This window comes from Brachyistius frenatus, unplaced genomic scaffold (genome assembly GCF_029030835.1).
Source record: "Brachyistius frenatus isolate BFR_SWC_R1_liver_20210118 unplaced genomic scaffold, ASM2903083v1 Contig_17, whole genome shotgun sequence".
Classification (NCBI taxonomy): Eukaryota; Metazoa; Chordata; class Actinopteri; family Embiotocidae; genus Brachyistius; species Brachyistius frenatus.
Genome location: NW_027210616.1, coordinates 2,252,856 through 2,271,190, shown reverse-complemented (window position 1 = coordinate 2,271,190; position 18,335 = coordinate 2,252,856). Strand labels below are relative to the sequence as shown.

Here is an 18,335-nt window from a genome sequence, read left to right as displayed (position 1 = left end):
TGTTTAGTCTAAAGTGGTGGACAGGCCTAAAGCCATGCCACTTAAACTACATATGACATTTTTATAAAATCATTCAAATGCATTTTTATACTGGTTAGTACCTAAATGTACCATAAGATAATAAATCATATTTAAACTAATTATAGCACTCTTAAGTGCACTTAAGTAAAATACTTAAGTAAATATACTTAATTACTGTCCATCAGCGACAATACTCTGTCTGCTATTCCCTTAGTTTTTCTTTTATATCTTATATTCCTGTAATCACAGCAAAAACATTGACTAATATTCTGTAATAAAATTAGACTTTTGTCTCCTGCTGTCTGTCAACACAGAGTAAGACATGTATGTACACAGTACGTGTGCATACATGTCTTCAGCCCTTTTCCTGAATTTCTTAGTGTTGGAATATGACGGTTCGAATTAGTCCGAATTTGTGTGTTTTGAGTCACCGTGTGTTATCATTTCCTGTATATTGCAATATCCAGATGGACCTATTTTAAGCTCTCCCCTCAGAGTTTGGCTCTGGGTATATAAGAGCATGTACTCCACCCATCTCTGGATCCTCCCCCTCCCCTGACTTGTAAAGTATGCTCAGAGCGATAGCCTCCAAGGAGCCCTCAGACTAACAGTGGCAGCCGTGAGGTGTGAGTCTCTCTCCTGACACCCCTGACCACAAAAACACACTTGGAAACCAGAGCAGCATTTTCTCAAGGGCTCTGTTATTAGCTTTTTCTCTCCTGCTTTGTGGATTTTTGGGGAGCACAAAACCACTGACTGAAGGAGAAGCTTTGGCTGGAGCAACAACTTGGACTTTTAAAAAGTGAATACAAAGTTTTTTGGGGTCAACATGGCACTTCGGCAGAACTCGGACAAGGATCCAAGCATTGAGTTGTTCATTAAGGTCTGTCATGTCTTTTCAGTTTCACTTATAACTTACACCTGGATTCATTGTCAAAACAATGTGCTGTGTTAAACATGAAAGGTCTCCCAGTTTGCCTGTTTTATATCCTCTCCTTCTGAGGGAAAACGTGCAGGCAGTCACACAGTCCTCGTTACTGTCAAAGAGCAGAGATCTACACATGTTGCCTTATGAGGAACATCAATCAGAGGACAACTCTCCTCTTGATTGGTGCCACCTCCAGATGTCCTGCAGATGTAGAGGTGTTTGTGTCCCTGCTGCGGGTCACAGCAGGTTGTTATCAGTGAAGTCTGGCCACAGGCAGACAGTCCACCTTATCATGGCACACCCAGAAGGAGCGAGGCGCGTGGAGGGTGACAAGCCTCCAGCCCCAACCAGGCACACCCACTTTACCTACACCCACGTTCAGATGTCGTCATCTGTATCAAATAGTCACTTTAACACATAATTCTGAATCATGCATCAGGATTTCTTTCTTCTAGTACTGCTCCTGTACAAAAAAAAAGTGTATTTGATGTAGCTGGAGCCAGCAGCCAGCTTACCTTAGAATAAAGACTTGAGGCCTCTGAAGCTCACTTATTAACATGTCTATCTTATATATTTAATCTGTACAAACGTGTAAAATGATAAATTGTGGTTTTACAGGGATGACACGACTCCAAAAAAATCACTGTGCATTTACAACTTGGCACATTAATGCTCGTAGAACAACAAATGATAATTTGTACTCCTTACTGTTGGTACAGATTGAAAAAGGTTCAACATAATGAACTTTAGAGATCCTAGTTACCTTTTCACCTTTCACAGCTGTTTCTCATTGTTTTAAGTCTTTGTGCGACGCTAAGCTGACCAGCTGCTGCCTTTATTCCTATTTGCCAGACACGCATGAGAGTTTGATCATTTTTCTCATCCAAGTCTTGTCAAGAAAGCAAATCATTTCCAAAAAATGGCCCATTATTGCATTAACACTAATATGCTGATGATAAGTGGGGCTTTAACTAGACGGTGTTGTCGGGGTTTGAGGTGGCTGGAGGAGAAGACCAAATGTGACGTCTGTTCTTTTCCGCCACAACACACTGAGCTGCTTTCCCCCCCACACAGAGGAAATATCCCAAACACGCCTTTCACTTCCAAAAACACTTTTTAAACAGCAGAGGAGATGAAACATTTGCGACTCATAAAACTGCATTTTTAACCCTGTCTCTTGTGTTTTTCAGGCTGGACATGACGGCGAGAACGTGGGGAACTGCCCCTTCTGCCAGAGGCTCTTCATGGTACTGTGGCTGAAAGGAGTCAAGTTCACAGTGACCACTGTTGATATGAGGAAGTAAGCACCCCTCCACTGGCAAACACACTTCCTGAGCATCTGGTCGTGGGGACTTTCACACAGAACGGCATTAAGACACAAACCAGAGAGAAATTGAGAAGTTGTTTTCTGTAATCCAAACCACTTCTCACTCGTCAATAGCTGTGTTGCGGATTCTGTTGTGCAGAAGTTGGAGGGAGGAGACCACAAAAGCCAAAGTGTACAAGGAGCTCTGTGTCACCCTCCAACCAACACTTTCTTTAATTGAGGCTTTATTGTGTGAATTTCTCAGGGTCATTGCCGACAAGCAAATAAGATCAGGAAACTTTGAAAGGATGCTGATAGTTGAGTGATTCAGAACACACACAACAGGCCTTTTGAACAGGCGGCCACTCCCAGCAATGTGTATTTTCATAACTGAACCAACAGCCAGAGTTGAAATCCTTCATCCAGAGGCACCACGTTTGTTTTTCACCGACACGTTCTCAGTTCTGACAGTCTAAATGCAGCATTGAACAGACGTAAGACAAACTCTCTCCCTCCATGTCTTCCTTTCTCTGTGTCCTCTGCAGGAAGCCAGCTGAGCTGAAGGACCTCGCTCCTGGCACCAATCCTCCTTTCCTCCTCTACAACGGCACCCTCAAAACAGACTTCATCAGAATCGAGGAATTTCTTGAACAAACACTGGGCCCTCCCAGGTACTGCTGCGCTTAACCATTACACACATACCATTGAAGTGTGATATACTCTCACCGAACAAGTGTACTCCCAGGCTTCTCCTTTCTTCTCTCCCCCGCAGGTACCCTCATCTCAGCCCGCTGAACAATGAGTCCTTTGACGTGGGTGCTGACATTTTCGCAAGGTTCTCTGCTTTCATCAAGAACAGCCCGAATAACGCCTGTAAGTTTGGTTTCCTTTAATCTATGAATCACGTAACAGCTCATAAAATACCTGCCCATTAATACGATGTCGCGGTTTTTGTTTAACTTTAGTTAAATATGTCCAGTATATGCAACTTTATTCAGTAAATTTATGTAGGAGCGATAGTTACTGTGTAGATTTAGATTTTATCCTGTGTGATCCACCTCTAAAGAGAGATGAAGCAGTAGTATATAAAGTAATTCAAATTAGCTTGTCAACCATTAAACTGAAATGCTGCTTACATGTTACTGTTTCAACAGTTATGACTTAGTGATGTGATATTTGAACAATGAGTACCGCTCTGTAAAGTATGTAATTTTATTTTGAAATTTAAACTACGATATTAATACTTTTACTTCACTGACGGATCTGAATATTCATTCCAACACTGATCAAAAGTACAAGTACTTCAATTATAACCTACATATTACATTATTAGATTATTAATAGTGATACATCATGAAGTATTTTATGTAGCAGCTGGTTGAGATGAAATTAATCTTTACCTACACTATATTCTGTATGGTTAAACTATTGCAAACCATTATATCTTATAAGTCAGTGAGTGAAAAAAGCACTGTATAAAATGTATAAATGGAAGCACTCAGGTTAAGTACAAGTACCTCAAAACTGTATTTAAGTTCATTTACCTTATCACCATAAGGTACATCAACACTGTTACTTAGAGAATAAAGTATAAGATGTCTTTGTGTTTCTGACTCTCCAGGCCAGAAGAAAAAACTGCTGCAGGAGTTTAAGCGTCTGGACGACTACCTGAACTCCCCACTCCCCGAGGAGATCAACCACAACTCAACAGAAACCGTCACCGTCTCCGAGAGGAAGTTTCTGGACGGCAACCGCCTCACCTTAGCTGACTGCAACCTGCTGCCCAAACTGCATGTTATCAGGGTGAGACAGTCGTGTTATTGTTGTTTTAGTTGTACGAGCGGCCTGAAAATTAGGATGTGTGCTCAGAGGTAGGAGGTAAAAAAATCAATCACATGATCATCTAAACTGGATTAAAAGAAGACCTGTGAAAAATGTCATCACTTAGCTGTTGAGGGGCGTGAATATTTAGCAGTAGTGTAAAATACCAAGTACTTTTACTTAAGTTTTGAGATAATCGCCACATTTCAGATGTTTCAGAGAGAAATGTTTTACAGCTACAGACTCCACGACGTATAATGAACCATTAAATCTCATTACATCTGCATTACATCTCTAATTAAGATTTTACATGCTAATAATGTTAAACGAAGAAAATATAATGCAATATTACAGATTAAACCAGTGGTTTACAACCTCTTTGATTTCTGAGGTGTAAGCAGTTCCACTCCAGAGAGCTTTCATCTCTAAATTCTCACATGGTTTCATTTAAACATATAAAGGCCCAAAGAGACACAATTCTCCAACATTTCCCCAACAAAGCAATGACTGGAGTAAAGTCTAAAAAGGAATTTTTGTAGCAGAACTTGACTTCTTTTTTCCTACACTATTAATCAACTCACAACCCTTTGAATTTATCTTGAAACTCCTTGAAGAAGCCCGACACCTTGGCTGGAAACCACCGGATTTCACAACCAAAGTATAAATAAAACCATTCGAACAAGCTCTTCCTCGGCCAGATAAACCAGTGACATGCTGTTAACACGTCAATGCATCTGGAATAGAAATGTAATAATGTAACATAAATGTAATGTAACATAAAATACATAAATACATGAAATAATATCTCAGTCACGAGAGCAATTTTCTGCATTCTTACTTTTGATTATATGTACACTTTGATGAGTTTCAATGCAGGACTCTGACTTGCAGGAGTATATTTACAGTTTACTTAAGTTTTGTGGTGTTTATATCAGAGAAATATTATAATTTGTTTTAATCCAATGCAGTTATTTGACCGCCGTAGTAACTAGTTAGTTCACATATCAGGATTTTACAGGCCTATAATGAGCATAAATTTGTTGTATGGATGTACAATGCATTAAACAGTATGTAATATAAAGTCATATTTATTGACATTTTACTCTGACTTGTAATTACATTCCTTTATTGGTTCTTTTACTCAGTTAATTGATGTCAGGGCTTCTTTCACCTCTGATCTTTACGTAGGCTACCTGGTGAAATCTGTGTTTCTCAAAATGCCCAGTTTTGATTTTCCTTTGCGTTTATTTCAGGTCGCTGCCAAGAAATACTGTGACCTCGACATTCCTGCTCATTTCACAGGCGTGTGGAGATACCTTCAAAACGCCTACGAGAGAGAGGAATTCAAACAGACATGTCCAGCCAACATTGAGATTGAGAAGGCTTACGTCAGCGTGGCCAACAGGAGGAGCTAAATTTTCATTCTGTCTATATAATGATTTCCTGTATTTATCAAGTGTAATTATGGTGATCTGTAGGGGGCGCTACACACAAGAATTAACTGAGTCAACAACCCCGACAATTTATTCCACCTTAAAAACCTTGAGGTGAGGTTGCAGTCGGACTCGGGGACATGACAAAGTAAAATGCTTTATTGGTTGTATGTACTGACTGTTCATCTACACTCCGTGGCCACTTTATTAGGTACACCTGTACAATCTAATGAAGTCTAATACAACAGCCTCACCAATAACATCTGGCTTTAAAAAGCTCATAATGTTCAGGTTTTTGTGACATTGTCAAAAATATGTCAGTTAAATTACCATATATGTTTATTATTTACAAGTCATCGTTAAAAGCAGAGTTGCACTGGACTTTCTTATAGTGAGAAGGGATTTTTGTCTTTGAGAGTGTCAGAATATTAGAAACACGTATGAATATGATGCAGTCCAGTGGAATTACTATGTCCTCACTGGAAAAACGTACAGGGTATAACAGAATTAATATATCTCATCATCAGCAAAATCTGAACATTATAGACATCATATAAGTAGACTTTATGTCACAACAATTGTGTAGAACTGCAGTACAGCACACAATAAAGTGGACACTGAGTGTAAAGTGACTCACAGACAAAAGAAAAGGCCAAATGTGCAATTGATTGTTGATTGTTATTATTAGCAGAAGTTTTTGTTTATAGTGTAAATACAGATATTTTCCCATGCTTTTTCAAATCAAAACACCAACATTAGAGTATGTATGATGGTGATAGTGTAAACAGTTAATTTTTATGCAAACTATGAAATACTCTCCTGTATCTTACCATACACAAGTCGAGTTTGGTTGTCCCACTGTCACACTAATAAACAAAATCAAATTTATTTACCATAATCTGGATTTTTATGTGGTTTATGTGCATGTGTCTGTTCTTAATCCTGAATTGCATCGATCTTTCTTTACGTCTCATGCAGTAAACATTATAAACATAGATACTTTGAAATATCACAACTAAAACCAAATCACTTCGATGGCATTTCTAACATTCAAGTTTATTTTCAGCCACAAAAAAAGACCATTTTACAGCTTCAAAAATATATCTTCTGTTGATCCAGTATAGACGATAAATATGCAGTTTGATGGGAAACAAAAATGACGATGGAGAGTGAGAGTTTCCAACGGTGCCACACTAACATCCCACCAAATGTCCTGCTGCTGTGCTTTAGTTGGTCACACAGTATTTCCAGAAACATGCTGTCAGGACATCAGAGAGAGAAGTCAAACACTTTTTACAATGAAGTCCTTGAAGCTATTAAACCTAATATTTCCTTTGATATTTTCCTAATATTATTGATCTGTTTCTCTGTATTTAAGTGTTTATATTATGTTTATAACGTGCATACAGGCTTCTCCTTGTTTTTCGAAAGCATAGCTCCAAGGACAGGCTTTCACATTACATTTCATTTAGCTGACGCTTTTATCCAAAGCGACTTACAATAAGTGCATTTCAACCATGAGGGTACAAATTCAGAACAACAACAATCAAGAAAGTGCAATTTTCTTCAAGATAGCCAAACTTGAAAGTGCTATGAGTAAGTGCCATTTTAAGTGCTACTATTCAATGTAAAGTCAGAAGAGGTGTGTTTTTAGTTTGCGGCACACATTATGATATCATTGTAAACAGATATATTTCTTAAGTTATTAATTAACAACCATAGCAATAATAATTTGAGGCTGATGTGTAACAATGACAGTATAATAAAACACACTTCACAGGAGAAGCTAACATTAAAATTATAGAACTACATATTAAAAAAATTTTTAAATGCTTTTGCTTATATGCTTATATTAGCTTGCAGCTGCATTACACTCGTTGTTAAATGTTAATGTTTTTATAAATGCCAAACTGTGGGATGAATTAAAGTCTGTAGCTCATAAGCGAAGTCTTCACACATTAAAAGAATTTAAAATGAGGCACCGTTTTCTTATTCTTCTGCAGAGGTTTATAGCCGTACATTTATTTCTCCTTAAGAAAGATGTCAATATCAGTTACAAGACTTCTACTTTCTGCTTCCCTCTCTGGCTGTTCAGATTTAAGTAATCTGTCTGCACTTTAAATGGCACAAGCCGAAGTGAAACATCCTTTTGATTAGAACACTTCATCATGATAACATCAGCTCAGGTATCATGTCACGACACTGTAATGTGATCTGAACTGCTGGTTGAGCAGGTGTGAAATGTGCTTGACAGAAAATAATCAGAGTCTCTCACCTCTTTTGTTTGTTTTTGGCAGGGTCTGCTCTGATCTGACAAAACCCTGAGAACGAAGCTTGTCGGCCGCTGCCAGCTTCAGGACGACCTCTTTGAAGTCATCCACCTAAAAACGAGCAACACGATGACGGTAGATGCAGATGGTTCGTCCATGTGCACAACAGGATGCTGCAGTCTGAGTTTTAACTGTTACAAATCAACTCTCAGGTGATTTTAAGGTACTACTCCGAAATCAATCACATATTTATGAACTTTTTGGCCTAAATGTACCTGAACTTCAATCCTGCAATTAGATTTTGCTATTAAGCCCCCTGATCATAAAACTAAAGGAGAAGCTTAATCTTATGACCTCATTGACTTCCTTTAATTTCCACTAAAAACACATTTTTATAAACATGCGATTCTTCATTAATGACACTTTTAGCTTCTTATTGTCCCAGTCATACCTCCTATTTTAATGTTTTCTTTTTTGTCTGTTCTTTTATGAACTTCTTACTTTGAAAAGATTTATACTTTTTTAATACAGTATAGTGATACATTATTTCTTTGTTGAGATAATGTACAGAGACGTTGATCGTCAGCCTTACCATGTTTGCAAATCTATCCTGTTGCTCTGAATCTTTGGCCCCTGAAGAAAAACATTCAATCAGAATGGAAACAAGGTTATTATTACCGTCACATTTGACTGATTTGTTTTTGTGCTGTAAGTGATTCATGTAGTTTTTACCTTTATTCCAGGAGTCTCTCGCTCCATTGTGCGGCTGCATCAGTAGAGGATACAGATTACTCGCCTCTCTCTGCTCCCCCTCAGCAGCGACGTTGGCTCCACTCTCCACTTCTGAGACTAATTTCTGAATGAAATCTGTCAAGATGAAACAACTTTCTCTTTTAGTTTTGGATTTTGAATGGCAAAAAGCAGTTTTCAAGAGAATATACTGAGATTATGATCAAAATTGATCCATTTAAAGGATATTTATCAATAATATGAACATAATTTGGTTGAGTTTATGTTGTCTGGCACAGCTTGAAATTGAAAACATGCTAAACTGCGGCGCGGAGCAAAGTTCTGAAATGTAAAATCTATCCAAAGTATTTTAACACTAAATAAGATTAAAGAAAAGTGATATTGAAAGCAGAAAACAGTCTAAAAAGAATCTCACCTGCCTGTGGCTCCAGGTTGGGCTCGGGGTACAGGGGCAGAGCATGCGTCCATGTTGCAGAACAAATCACAGCTACGAGGTAAAGCAGAGCTACAGACAGCATGGTGTCTCCACGATGACCACCAGATTTAGACTATTCCTCAACTCGGCCGAGAGTTTCACTTATATATCCTCAGCGGCCATCCATCACGATCTGATCAATACATTATCATCACACCCAGTCTCTTTCTTAATGGTTTTGACGCGATGGATCAGGCGTCATAGACACAATTTAGGAGACCCTGTCAATTTAGCCGAGGCCTATCTGTGCTTGTACAGAGCAGCCAAACAAATGTTTACTCTGCAGCAGTAATCAGCGGCTGTCCAGAGGAGCCCTGATGGTTTGTGTTTGACACCATTTCTGTGTGATGGGTTGTTCAAACGTGCCATCGCTCATGTCTGAGATCACAGAGCCAGTGGAAGAGTGTCACTGCAGGTCTCATTTCATGTCGGATGACTAACATTTCTGAGGCCATCGGTTATGACTGGAGGTCACACTGTGGTGAATACGTTATATGTTTTGTTAGTCATGGGTTGTATAGTAAATATGCTTTGTTCCTGTGCTTTTTGTCTGTGTGGACAACAGACTGTGAGTAATTCCATTTTATACAACTTTATATCTGAACCAAATTTCATCATGGCCCATAGCTGTTTTACTGCAAACTAAAAATGTAAACCCTCTGGTGGCACTACAGGACAAGTCAGAAAATCTCCAATGTCAGGAGGATTCATCATTTGGGCACCATGCAGATCTTTACCAAATATCACGTCAATTCATTAAAAAGTTGTTGAAATATTTCATTTTCAATGGAAGTGATGGATCAAACAGGGTGACAGACTGACATCCCTAAATCTATGCCACGAAATCATATTAAGTAAAACATACAAATGTGCAGAGCGGTGCAAAGGTTTGACTGAAGCGAATGTTCCAGACAAACAGCCAAGGAGATACACATAGGTCAGATCCTGATGCTTTCAGAGAAACATTTTTCCAAACCCTGACTATGACTCTATACTATGTCCACATTTCTCTATTCCTGATGAAGAGACAATCTAAGTTTGACACATTGCATTTTTTGAAGAAGAAATTGTAAAGAAAGTGTCCAATGGTGTTTTTCTTTAATTGTTAATATATTTTTTCCTATTCATTGAGCCTTAAAATATAAGAACAAAGTCAAACCTAACTGTTTCAAAAACCTTAAAAAGAATAAAACCAAGTTTTCAGCTGCTAAAGGAGGCTTTGGGCCGCAGGGCTTTTTGTCAAACTGAAAGGTCACTAATGCTCTTCAGATGAGCGTACCTAGTATCAGGTGATTTATTGTCTCCCCGTCTGAGATTGCTGCTGAAAACAACAACATTTGATGCATTTGGCTGCTGAGCAGTCAAAGAAAACAGGCACAGACAGGGCAGAGTTTAGTTTTTAGGTCATTCAAACAAATGGACAAATTCTGAAAGAGTAAAGACACAGTGACATGCAATGGAGAATTTCAAGTTAATACAGCAGTATAAAAATACTCCATTACAAGCAAAATTTGAAAAATATTACACATGACAGACACAACCTTTTTGTGTTTTCCCAATCATTAAATTCAAGCAGACACTTTCTGCTGAATCTATCTGCTTTATGATGTTTGTCTGAAGGCTTCTGTGGAAGTGTGTCCAAATTCAATCTAACATACTGAAACTGTAACAAATATGCACTACGGTAAGATAAATTTATGCTGCAATTGTTTCTGCAATTTGTTTACAATAAGATCAGGTACCACTCGTCACATGACGCATCAGCCTTGAACAACTCACAGTACACATCACAGCGTATGAATTATAACGCATGTGCACTACTTTCAGCGGCTCTGATAATGCCGTTAAGGAACAGATTTACTGCTGATAAATAATTACACAATGATATTACTAATTATTATAAGTTAAGTATAGCAGATTACAGTGTGTCTGAACATTCAGTCACTGAAATGGATTTCTTATTTTATCATTGTCATCATCTATCAATATTTCACACAAACCATTTCAGTCTGAAGAGAAATCGTGTTGCGTTGTCGTCACCTTCTGGATGGAACGAGCAAACCAAACACAGTAAGCAAAATCATGCTTAATCTTTTATTTTTCTCCTTTGAATTAGTGATATATACAGGGTGGTGCAAGATAAAGCTATATGTAAGGTACCTGCACTTCACTTTTCTATTTCCATCTTATGCAACTTTATACCTCCACTTTTCACTACACTACATTTGTCTGACAGCTTTAGTTACGAGTTACTTTTAAAATTGTGTAATACAGTTAACCCTGATATCCTGATAGAAGAAACATAAATAAATCAAAACCTTAAGATAATAGTCAAGCAACTAAGCGGTGAATAAGTACAATTACTATGTCCCAAGGATGCAATTACCGATTACTTTCACCATTGAATAATCTGTTGATTATTTTTTTCAATTAACTGTTTTCTCCTCAAAATGTCAGAACATGATGAAAAATGTTGACCGTTGTTTCTCAATGCCCAAGGTGCAACCCAAAAAGTCCTAAACAACAGTCAACAACCAAAAGCTACGCAGTTCGATATGCATGGAGGACCAAAGGAACTAGAAAATGATCACATTTAAGAAGCTGGAATCAGAAGTTTTTAATATTTCAATAACAAAATGACCCAAATGATAAGAAAAATTATTAAAACAATTGGCAATATTTTTTTTGCTGGATCAACTGGCCTAATTAATCGAATTAATTGTTGCAGCACAACTATGTTGTACTATTATTAATATTGAACCGCTTTCTAAGACGCTCATCATGGAGGTAAAGGTCATTTGACGCTTTGAAATGTCTCCAGCTTCAGCAAAGAATTCTTTAAAAAAAAAAAAAAAAACAGCAGAGACAAACGGCCTGGGTAATGCTTTACTCTCGCCGGACGGTGGCGGTATTGCAACACCTGGGCTAATAGCTGCCAGTATTCCTCGAAAAAGAAGAAGAAGAAGAAGGAAGAAGAAGAAGAAGAAGAATAGGCGGAAGAGGAAGAAGAACAGGTCCTGGACGTCAGGGAATCTGACCAAACAGGAACAGTGGGAGCTGAAAGACAGGCAACGAAGGAGCACTAACTCAGCCAGGTGCGTTAAATATGATTTATTTATCGTATTTATGTCGCTAAACAAGATTTCCGGAGTTAGCCGCGCAGTGTAACATGATGAAGACAGGAAGCTAACAGCTAGGTACAGTGTTATAAAGTTACCTGAGGTTAGTGCTAGCTACTTACAGCTGCTACTTTACAGGTGGACGCAAAAGACACCTGTTCGGACCGACGGATGTCCGGGAGGCCTCATTAAAACTGTCAGCTGCGAAATTGTTCTCAACACTTTTGACAGTAACACGCGGAGTTGTGTTTATTTACACTCAGGAACTAAAAGCTGCGCGACATAAACCTGACAATTTGGGATTTAAAAAAAAAAAGTAAAAAAAAAAAGTAAATAATGTTTAGGTGCAGTACACAAGCTGCTTTGGGGACCACCTAAGATGAATGAATGCAAAAGTCATTGTAGAGATCATCAAAACTTCCCCTACATGACTTTTCGTATGTTATAGTACTTATATAAGACTTCTTTAGCAACTTTTGTCTTTAAGCTTGTTAGGATGTTGTTTATTTCTTCTTTAATGTACCTTTTCGACATTTTTGGAAAGTTTTACACAGATCAAGTTCATATTAATGATACAAAAATGACGTGAGATGACATATATTTAGATGAAGAACATAACATTTTCGTGGGAGGATGACCCTCTCGCCCCCTGCCAAATATGGGCATCTCGTCTTCCACTAATTTCCATGAAGAGATAATTACACGAATCTAAACATGAGGACATGACAGTCTGTACAATGGTCTTCCTGTCACCTGCTTCTTTTCTCGTCACATTTTGTGCATTGTTTGCCAACTAGGCGTTCTTTACAAACATCACAAAGGTTGCAACTAAAGTTTGTTTTCCTTACTGATTGCTCTGCTGAAGCTCAAGTTAATGTCAAATAATAATAATAAAAAAAAATTTAAAATACAAGTTTTTGAAAGTTTTTAAATTCACAAATGACAAAAAAATCCTCAAAATTTTGGTTAAAAAGAAATGGCTCATGGCTGTAGCTATACTAATAATTTGTTCAGAAAATCTTCTCAGCTCTGAATATGATATATTTATTCACATTTCTTAACCTACAGTACCACATTTTCTCTCTTGTCCAGTGTGTGTTGCCATCATGTTGTCTGAGGGAAGCTCTTTCATGAAGGGGATGGTCATGGGAGGCTTCTTCTGCTTGGTGCTGTCGCTCCTGAGTAGTTTCAATCCCAGCACTGAGTCCGAGACAGAAGACCATCACCACCATCATGTCAAGGCCCTGAGTAAAGATGAGCTAAAACACCTCCCTGACAGTCAGGTGCAGGAGTTGAGCAATCAAGTCCAGGTCTATTGCATCATCATGGTCCAACCCAAGAACATTGTTTACTGGGCTACTGCTATGGACACCTGGAGCAAACACTGTGACAAGCCTGTGTTTTACACGTCGGAGACCTCCAAGGCGCTCGAGGCGGTGGACCTGAACGAAAAAGATGACTGGGCGAGGCTGCGTAAGGCTCTCGTGCATGCCTACGAGAATGCCGGCGACCTGCGCTGGTTCTTTGTGGCACAGCCCACCACGTTTGCCATCATCGAGAATCTCAAGTATCTTGTACTCACGAAGGATCCGAAAGAACCCTTCTACCTGGGCCACGCTATGAAGTCAGGGGAGCTCGAGTACGTGGCGTACGACAGCGGCATCGTTCTGAGCTTTGAGGCTCTGAAAAGGCTGGTGCACGTGTTCAAGGATGAAGAGAAATGTCCGGAGAGAGGACGTGCCCTGTGGAAGCTGAGTGAAGACAAGCAGCTGGCCGTGTGCCTCAAATTCACAGGCGTGTTTGCGGAGAACGGGGAAGATGCACACGGAAAGGGCCTGTTCAACAGCAAGAGTGTCAACAGCCTGATAACAGACAGCATGAAGGAAAACCCCACTAATGTCGTGGAGGGCTGCTGCTCTGACATGGCGGTCACGTTCAGCGGGATGTCCCCCAACCAGATGCAGGTTATGATGTTTGGAGTTTACAGACTTCGTCCTTACGGCCACGATTTTCACGACTCGTTAACATTTTACCCTCCTGAAGGTTCAGACAATGATTAGAGTCTCGTTCCTTAAAGCTGGATATGTTGTTTAAACGTTTTTGCTTCTATGATGGCAAACTTAACTTTGGGCAGATGGTTTTCTAAGTCTGTTTGTAAAACTGGATCCTGGATGGGAATAACAATTTTATGTATATTTGTACTTTTTGCACTTGGCACAATCAGCACCTCATTCCTGTGTTGGGTAGGTAAACAAAACCGATGGGTGTGCCGTCCTGAGAATTCAGTTGGAGCAGGGAAATATATCAAACATGCGACATGAGACTAGATTATCTGCAGGTTTTGTTTTTTGTAGGATTGTTGTGTATCTTACATGTCTGCCATTTTTTGATCTTAAGGCTGCATTTGTTATGAAGTGAAACAAATTTCTAAAATGACTTAGCTGTTCTAAGTGCTTGGCCCTCTTTATCTCATTATGAATAACTTGTAGTTTCTCCCTTCTGATTTAAAGATGGTCCTGAAGCACCACTAATCGGTATTGAGTCAGATACACCGTGGCCCAGCTCAGCTCTAAATGAATTGCATTTCCTCCCGTGTTATGCTTGTTATCTCCATATATGAGGGAATCGGCCTTTTAAAGCAAAACACATTCAACATACCTCACTGGGAAGGGTAAAGTATATTTCTCCTGACACACAAAAAAGATTGAAAAAAAAGTGTCTCGGTTCTACCGATATTTTGAAAAACACACAGGCGTCAAAGTGACCAGATAAAGTGACTTTTGGATAATGAAAGTAATTAAAATTATTGCTGAATAAGCCTAATGTTGGTTTGTGGTTTTGAACGGTGTAACTCGGGTTTGTGGAACGGGGAAATGTTTTTACAGTCCTGTGATTGTTTTCTATCGTTCTGACCATTTTCTCTTTCTATCCAGATTGTTGTTCAAACTCGTGAGTGCAGTGTTGGATCTTAAATAGCTGCCATCAGGTGAAAATAAGGACATGATTGTGTTTCTCAGTGATGCCCTGGTGCCTCTGAAATGAGGTTAGATTATAACAAAGGTGATTTATCACCATCGAGCATAAGGGACCAATTACATCACCCTGGTTGTCATGAATGGGGTGGACAAAAATATGAGCACCTCTGAATAATACAGTAATTTGATGCTTCTCAAACAGCTTCAATCAAAACTTAACATTATAACATGCATCATTATAACTGTTATATTAGTTTCAATCTGGTATACCTTTATAAACTGGCACTTGAAGACATAGGATTTTACAGTCAAAGACATTTATTTGCATTTAAGAGTAGGTAAAACAGGTCCTAGAGCTGGAATGTGAGCCGACCTGCTTCTCTCCGTCAATGTCAACATGCTCACCAACTACATTTAAACTCTTTATAATTTTGTGCGTATAAATCGAAGGGTATCTTTAATTACACAAAACACCAACTGTGATTATGGCTTAAAGCAATATATTTCTTTTATTTTTGCACATTGATGGTTGATTCAAAGCCTTCAGCAGGTACACAGCTAAGTCTGTAGGTGTAAACAGTTGACTGGCAGCTCATGCCTCGCTGCCAAGAGCTCCATCCACACATTTTCTGGTTGGTTGGTTGGTTGGGGGGGGAGGGGAGGGGTTGCAGACGCTGACATCTTCACTTATACGTCTTCATGTGCCACAAGCCATCATTCAGATAGTGAACGTTCTCGATGCCGATTCCCTTGTTGACTTTTTCTCTGTTTGCAAAGCACAAAGACAGTCTAAGATCACATGTCAAATGGAAAAGCAGCCTCGAGGGATTTGCTTTGGTAAAATATACTGAGGTCTTACATGCTTTCTGCAGACATCTTCATTACGCCAACACAAAGTGCATGTTGTTTCCCCTCTGCCATTATGGCCTGCATCCACTTATTAAAGACAAACTCAGGGAAAGACGGTGGCTTTTCAACATTGCAATTTTTCAACATTCCAATGTTGGAAAGACAAATGCTTAAATCTAGACCACGGGACAATTTCACAAGTATTATTGACTGTATGGGGATCAAACAATGTCGTAAAGGATACAACTACCGTGTCGCCTTCAGCCGGGTAGAGTTTCGCGCCTGGTGACGTCAGCCCGGGGCACATGATGTTCGCTCCACTCAAAACAAATTTAATGGCCCCTTTGTCGACTTGCTGGTGTGGAAGAATGAAAGGATCTATGACGAGGAGAAAAATATCAGTGTGGGCTAATTAAAATACAACCGTCAAACCAGTCGGCATTAGGACAGCTCGCATACATTTATGCAACAGTCTGAGGGTTGGGTAGAACGGTCCCTCTCTCTGTCTGAAGAACAGCAGCTCTCCATTCACAGTCAGGATTTCAATGTGTTCGTGGCTGGAGGAAGAGAAAATAATAATTTTTAAAAAAGTTAAATAAACCCCGTCGGAGAGAGCACACACTACAAACACACTGTTGAGAAAGATCAACAGACAAATCCTACCATCTCACTATTTTGACAGGGTCCTTTTTTGGCATTATGTGGTTGAGCCATGACTCGATGTCGGGAAACTGTTCCAACAGCTGATTTTTGATGCCTTTGATCACTGATGTTTTCAACTGGATGCAGTTGGAAACATTTTCCTTCTCATCGAATCTGAAACAAAGAACAAGAAACATGGTGAGAGCGCTGGAAAAAAGCTAGTACCTGCATATTTTTTTTTTTAGTTGAGCAAACATTGTCAAACTAGCAATTCCGTTGAACAGAAATTATCCTTTTTTTTGTTTGTTTGTTAAATGTTTGTTTTAGAAAACAGTAAACATCTCTCAATCCATTTCATGTATTGTTTTAACCATCCTGTTAACTAATGTTCCCAGTTAAAATAAACCCAGAGCATGTTTAACTATCCAAGAGTAAAACGAAATTTGTCTCCATGAACATTATGTTCACCTCAATAAATATTAATATAATCCATATTTAATTAAAGCAGATTTTTCACCTCTTGCAGATCTTGATTTCTGAAAATTCGGTAATTTTTTTTAAAATATCAAAATCATTTCCTGAAACTTTTTGTTTTTACTTTGGCAAAAACTAGATGTTAAATACATTTTTGTTTTATTGATTGTTATTTCATTTAGACTTTTTCTAGATTTTTTTTTTTTTTGACATATATTCTGTCGTGGGGACATGATTGATTACAGGGTTTTCTCGAGTTTCCAGGAGGGACTAAGATGCTGTGTTAGGGCCAGAAAATTATATGACTTAAAAACGTATTTTGGACTAATATCATGCCAACATTTATCTAAAAATGGACCCTTTGGTTCCTTCACCGTACTTTGGCATCTTCATGGAGGCTGCTCATCCCAACCAGTATGTCCCCCCCCCCCCCGTGCGTTTTGGGAGGCATAAGTAAAAAAAAAAAAAACATTGTGTCTCATATTTTACAAGGAATTAAATAGGTTTTGATATTTCTACATTTAATATTCCGCTTCCTGACTGCCGGATAAAAACCGACCCAAACAGGATTGTGTGTAATACAAACATGCAGTTTAGTCTTATCACACCGGGCTCTAATAATATCAATAAAAATAAGGCTCTCTCTCTCAAAGTACGATAACTCGTGTCTGCTTGTCTCGTAAAGTTAAAATCAGCCTCCTGCAAACTCGCAGACGCGATGGCTAATCTGTTAGCCACCTAGCCGGAGCTACCTAACACTACAACAATGAAATAAAACACCGACGTACTTTTTAAACATCCTCGCTGGTCGCCGTTACCACGTTTATCAACGGTGTCAAAGCTCGTCCGAACTTGTTGCGGCCGGTCGGGAAGAGTAAACAAGAAGAGAAGAAAAAAAAAAAATCACAAAATGTGGAATTCATCTACCGAGTAAAGCGTTAGCACTTCCACGCCTGATTGCCAGCGGAGGGCCAGCGGTGTGGGGGTTGCGTCATTTTGCGACGGTTGTGTGGCTAACACGGCAGGTCAACTTCTGTCACCGGGGTAACTTCCGTAACTGAAATATTTCCGTTTACAAAATTATTATTATTTTTTTATCCTTTGCGGTTTACCTTTTATGTACAGTCTATGTTTTTTTTTTTTTTTTTTAATCCTAAACAGACAGTTAAAACAGGGATAAGTCATGTGAACATTTGTTGAAAATGTTGCGCCTGTTCAATATTATTACAGGCAGTTTCCATGGTGACAAAGCAGTTTTTAATAGCTCGCATA

General features: G+C 38.9%; 4 protein-coding genes across 4 annotated transcripts; 2 read left to right on the top strand and 2 right to left on the bottom strand.

Annotated features, from left to right (window-relative positions):
- The first annotated feature begins 594 nt into the window (after positions 1-594).
- On the top strand, positions 595-6,397 carry clic2 (chloride intracellular channel 2). Its single transcript, XM_069694267.1, has 6 exons — positions 595-904; positions 2,140-2,249; positions 2,801-2,926; positions 3,028-3,128; positions 3,877-4,058; positions 5,330-6,397. The coding sequence occupies exons 1-6, from the start codon at positions 851-853 to the stop codon at positions 5,489-5,491; spliced, it is 735 nt and encodes a 244-aa protein (XP_069550368.1). The 5' UTR covers positions 595-850; the 3' UTR covers positions 5,492-6,397.
- A 154-nt stretch (positions 6,398-6,551) lies between these two features.
- urp1 (urotensin-related peptide 1) lies at positions 6,552-9,047 on the bottom strand. The gene is made up of 5 exons (XM_069694154.1): positions 8,945-9,047; positions 8,512-8,646; positions 8,372-8,412; positions 7,785-7,890; positions 6,552-6,767 (listed from the first exon to the last, which is right to left on the bottom strand). Exons 1-5 carry the CDS (start codon positions 9,045-9,047, stop codon positions 6,736-6,738), a joined length of 417 nt encoding a protein of 138 aa, XP_069550255.1. The 3' UTR covers positions 6,552-6,735.
- A 2,956-nt stretch (positions 9,048-12,003) lies between these two features.
- c1galt1c1 (C1GALT1-specific chaperone 1) lies at positions 12,004-16,527 on the top strand. The gene is made up of 2 exons (XM_069694265.1): positions 12,004-12,099; positions 13,216-16,527. Exon 2 carries the CDS (start codon positions 13,230-13,232, stop codon positions 14,181-14,183), a length of 954 nt encoding a protein of 317 aa, XP_069550366.1. The 5' UTR covers positions 12,004-12,099; positions 13,216-13,229; the 3' UTR covers positions 14,184-16,527.
- mcts1 (MCTS1 re-initiation and release factor) lies at positions 15,577-18,051 on the bottom strand. The gene is made up of 6 exons (XM_069694266.1): positions 17,852-18,051; positions 16,611-16,763; positions 16,407-16,504; positions 16,192-16,325; positions 15,958-16,025; positions 15,577-15,863 (listed from the first exon to the last, which is right to left on the bottom strand). Exons 1-6 carry the CDS (start codon positions 17,860-17,862, stop codon positions 15,782-15,784), a joined length of 546 nt encoding a protein of 181 aa, XP_069550367.1. The 5' UTR covers positions 17,863-18,051; the 3' UTR covers positions 15,577-15,781.
- Positions 18,052-18,335: the final 284 nt, after the last annotated feature.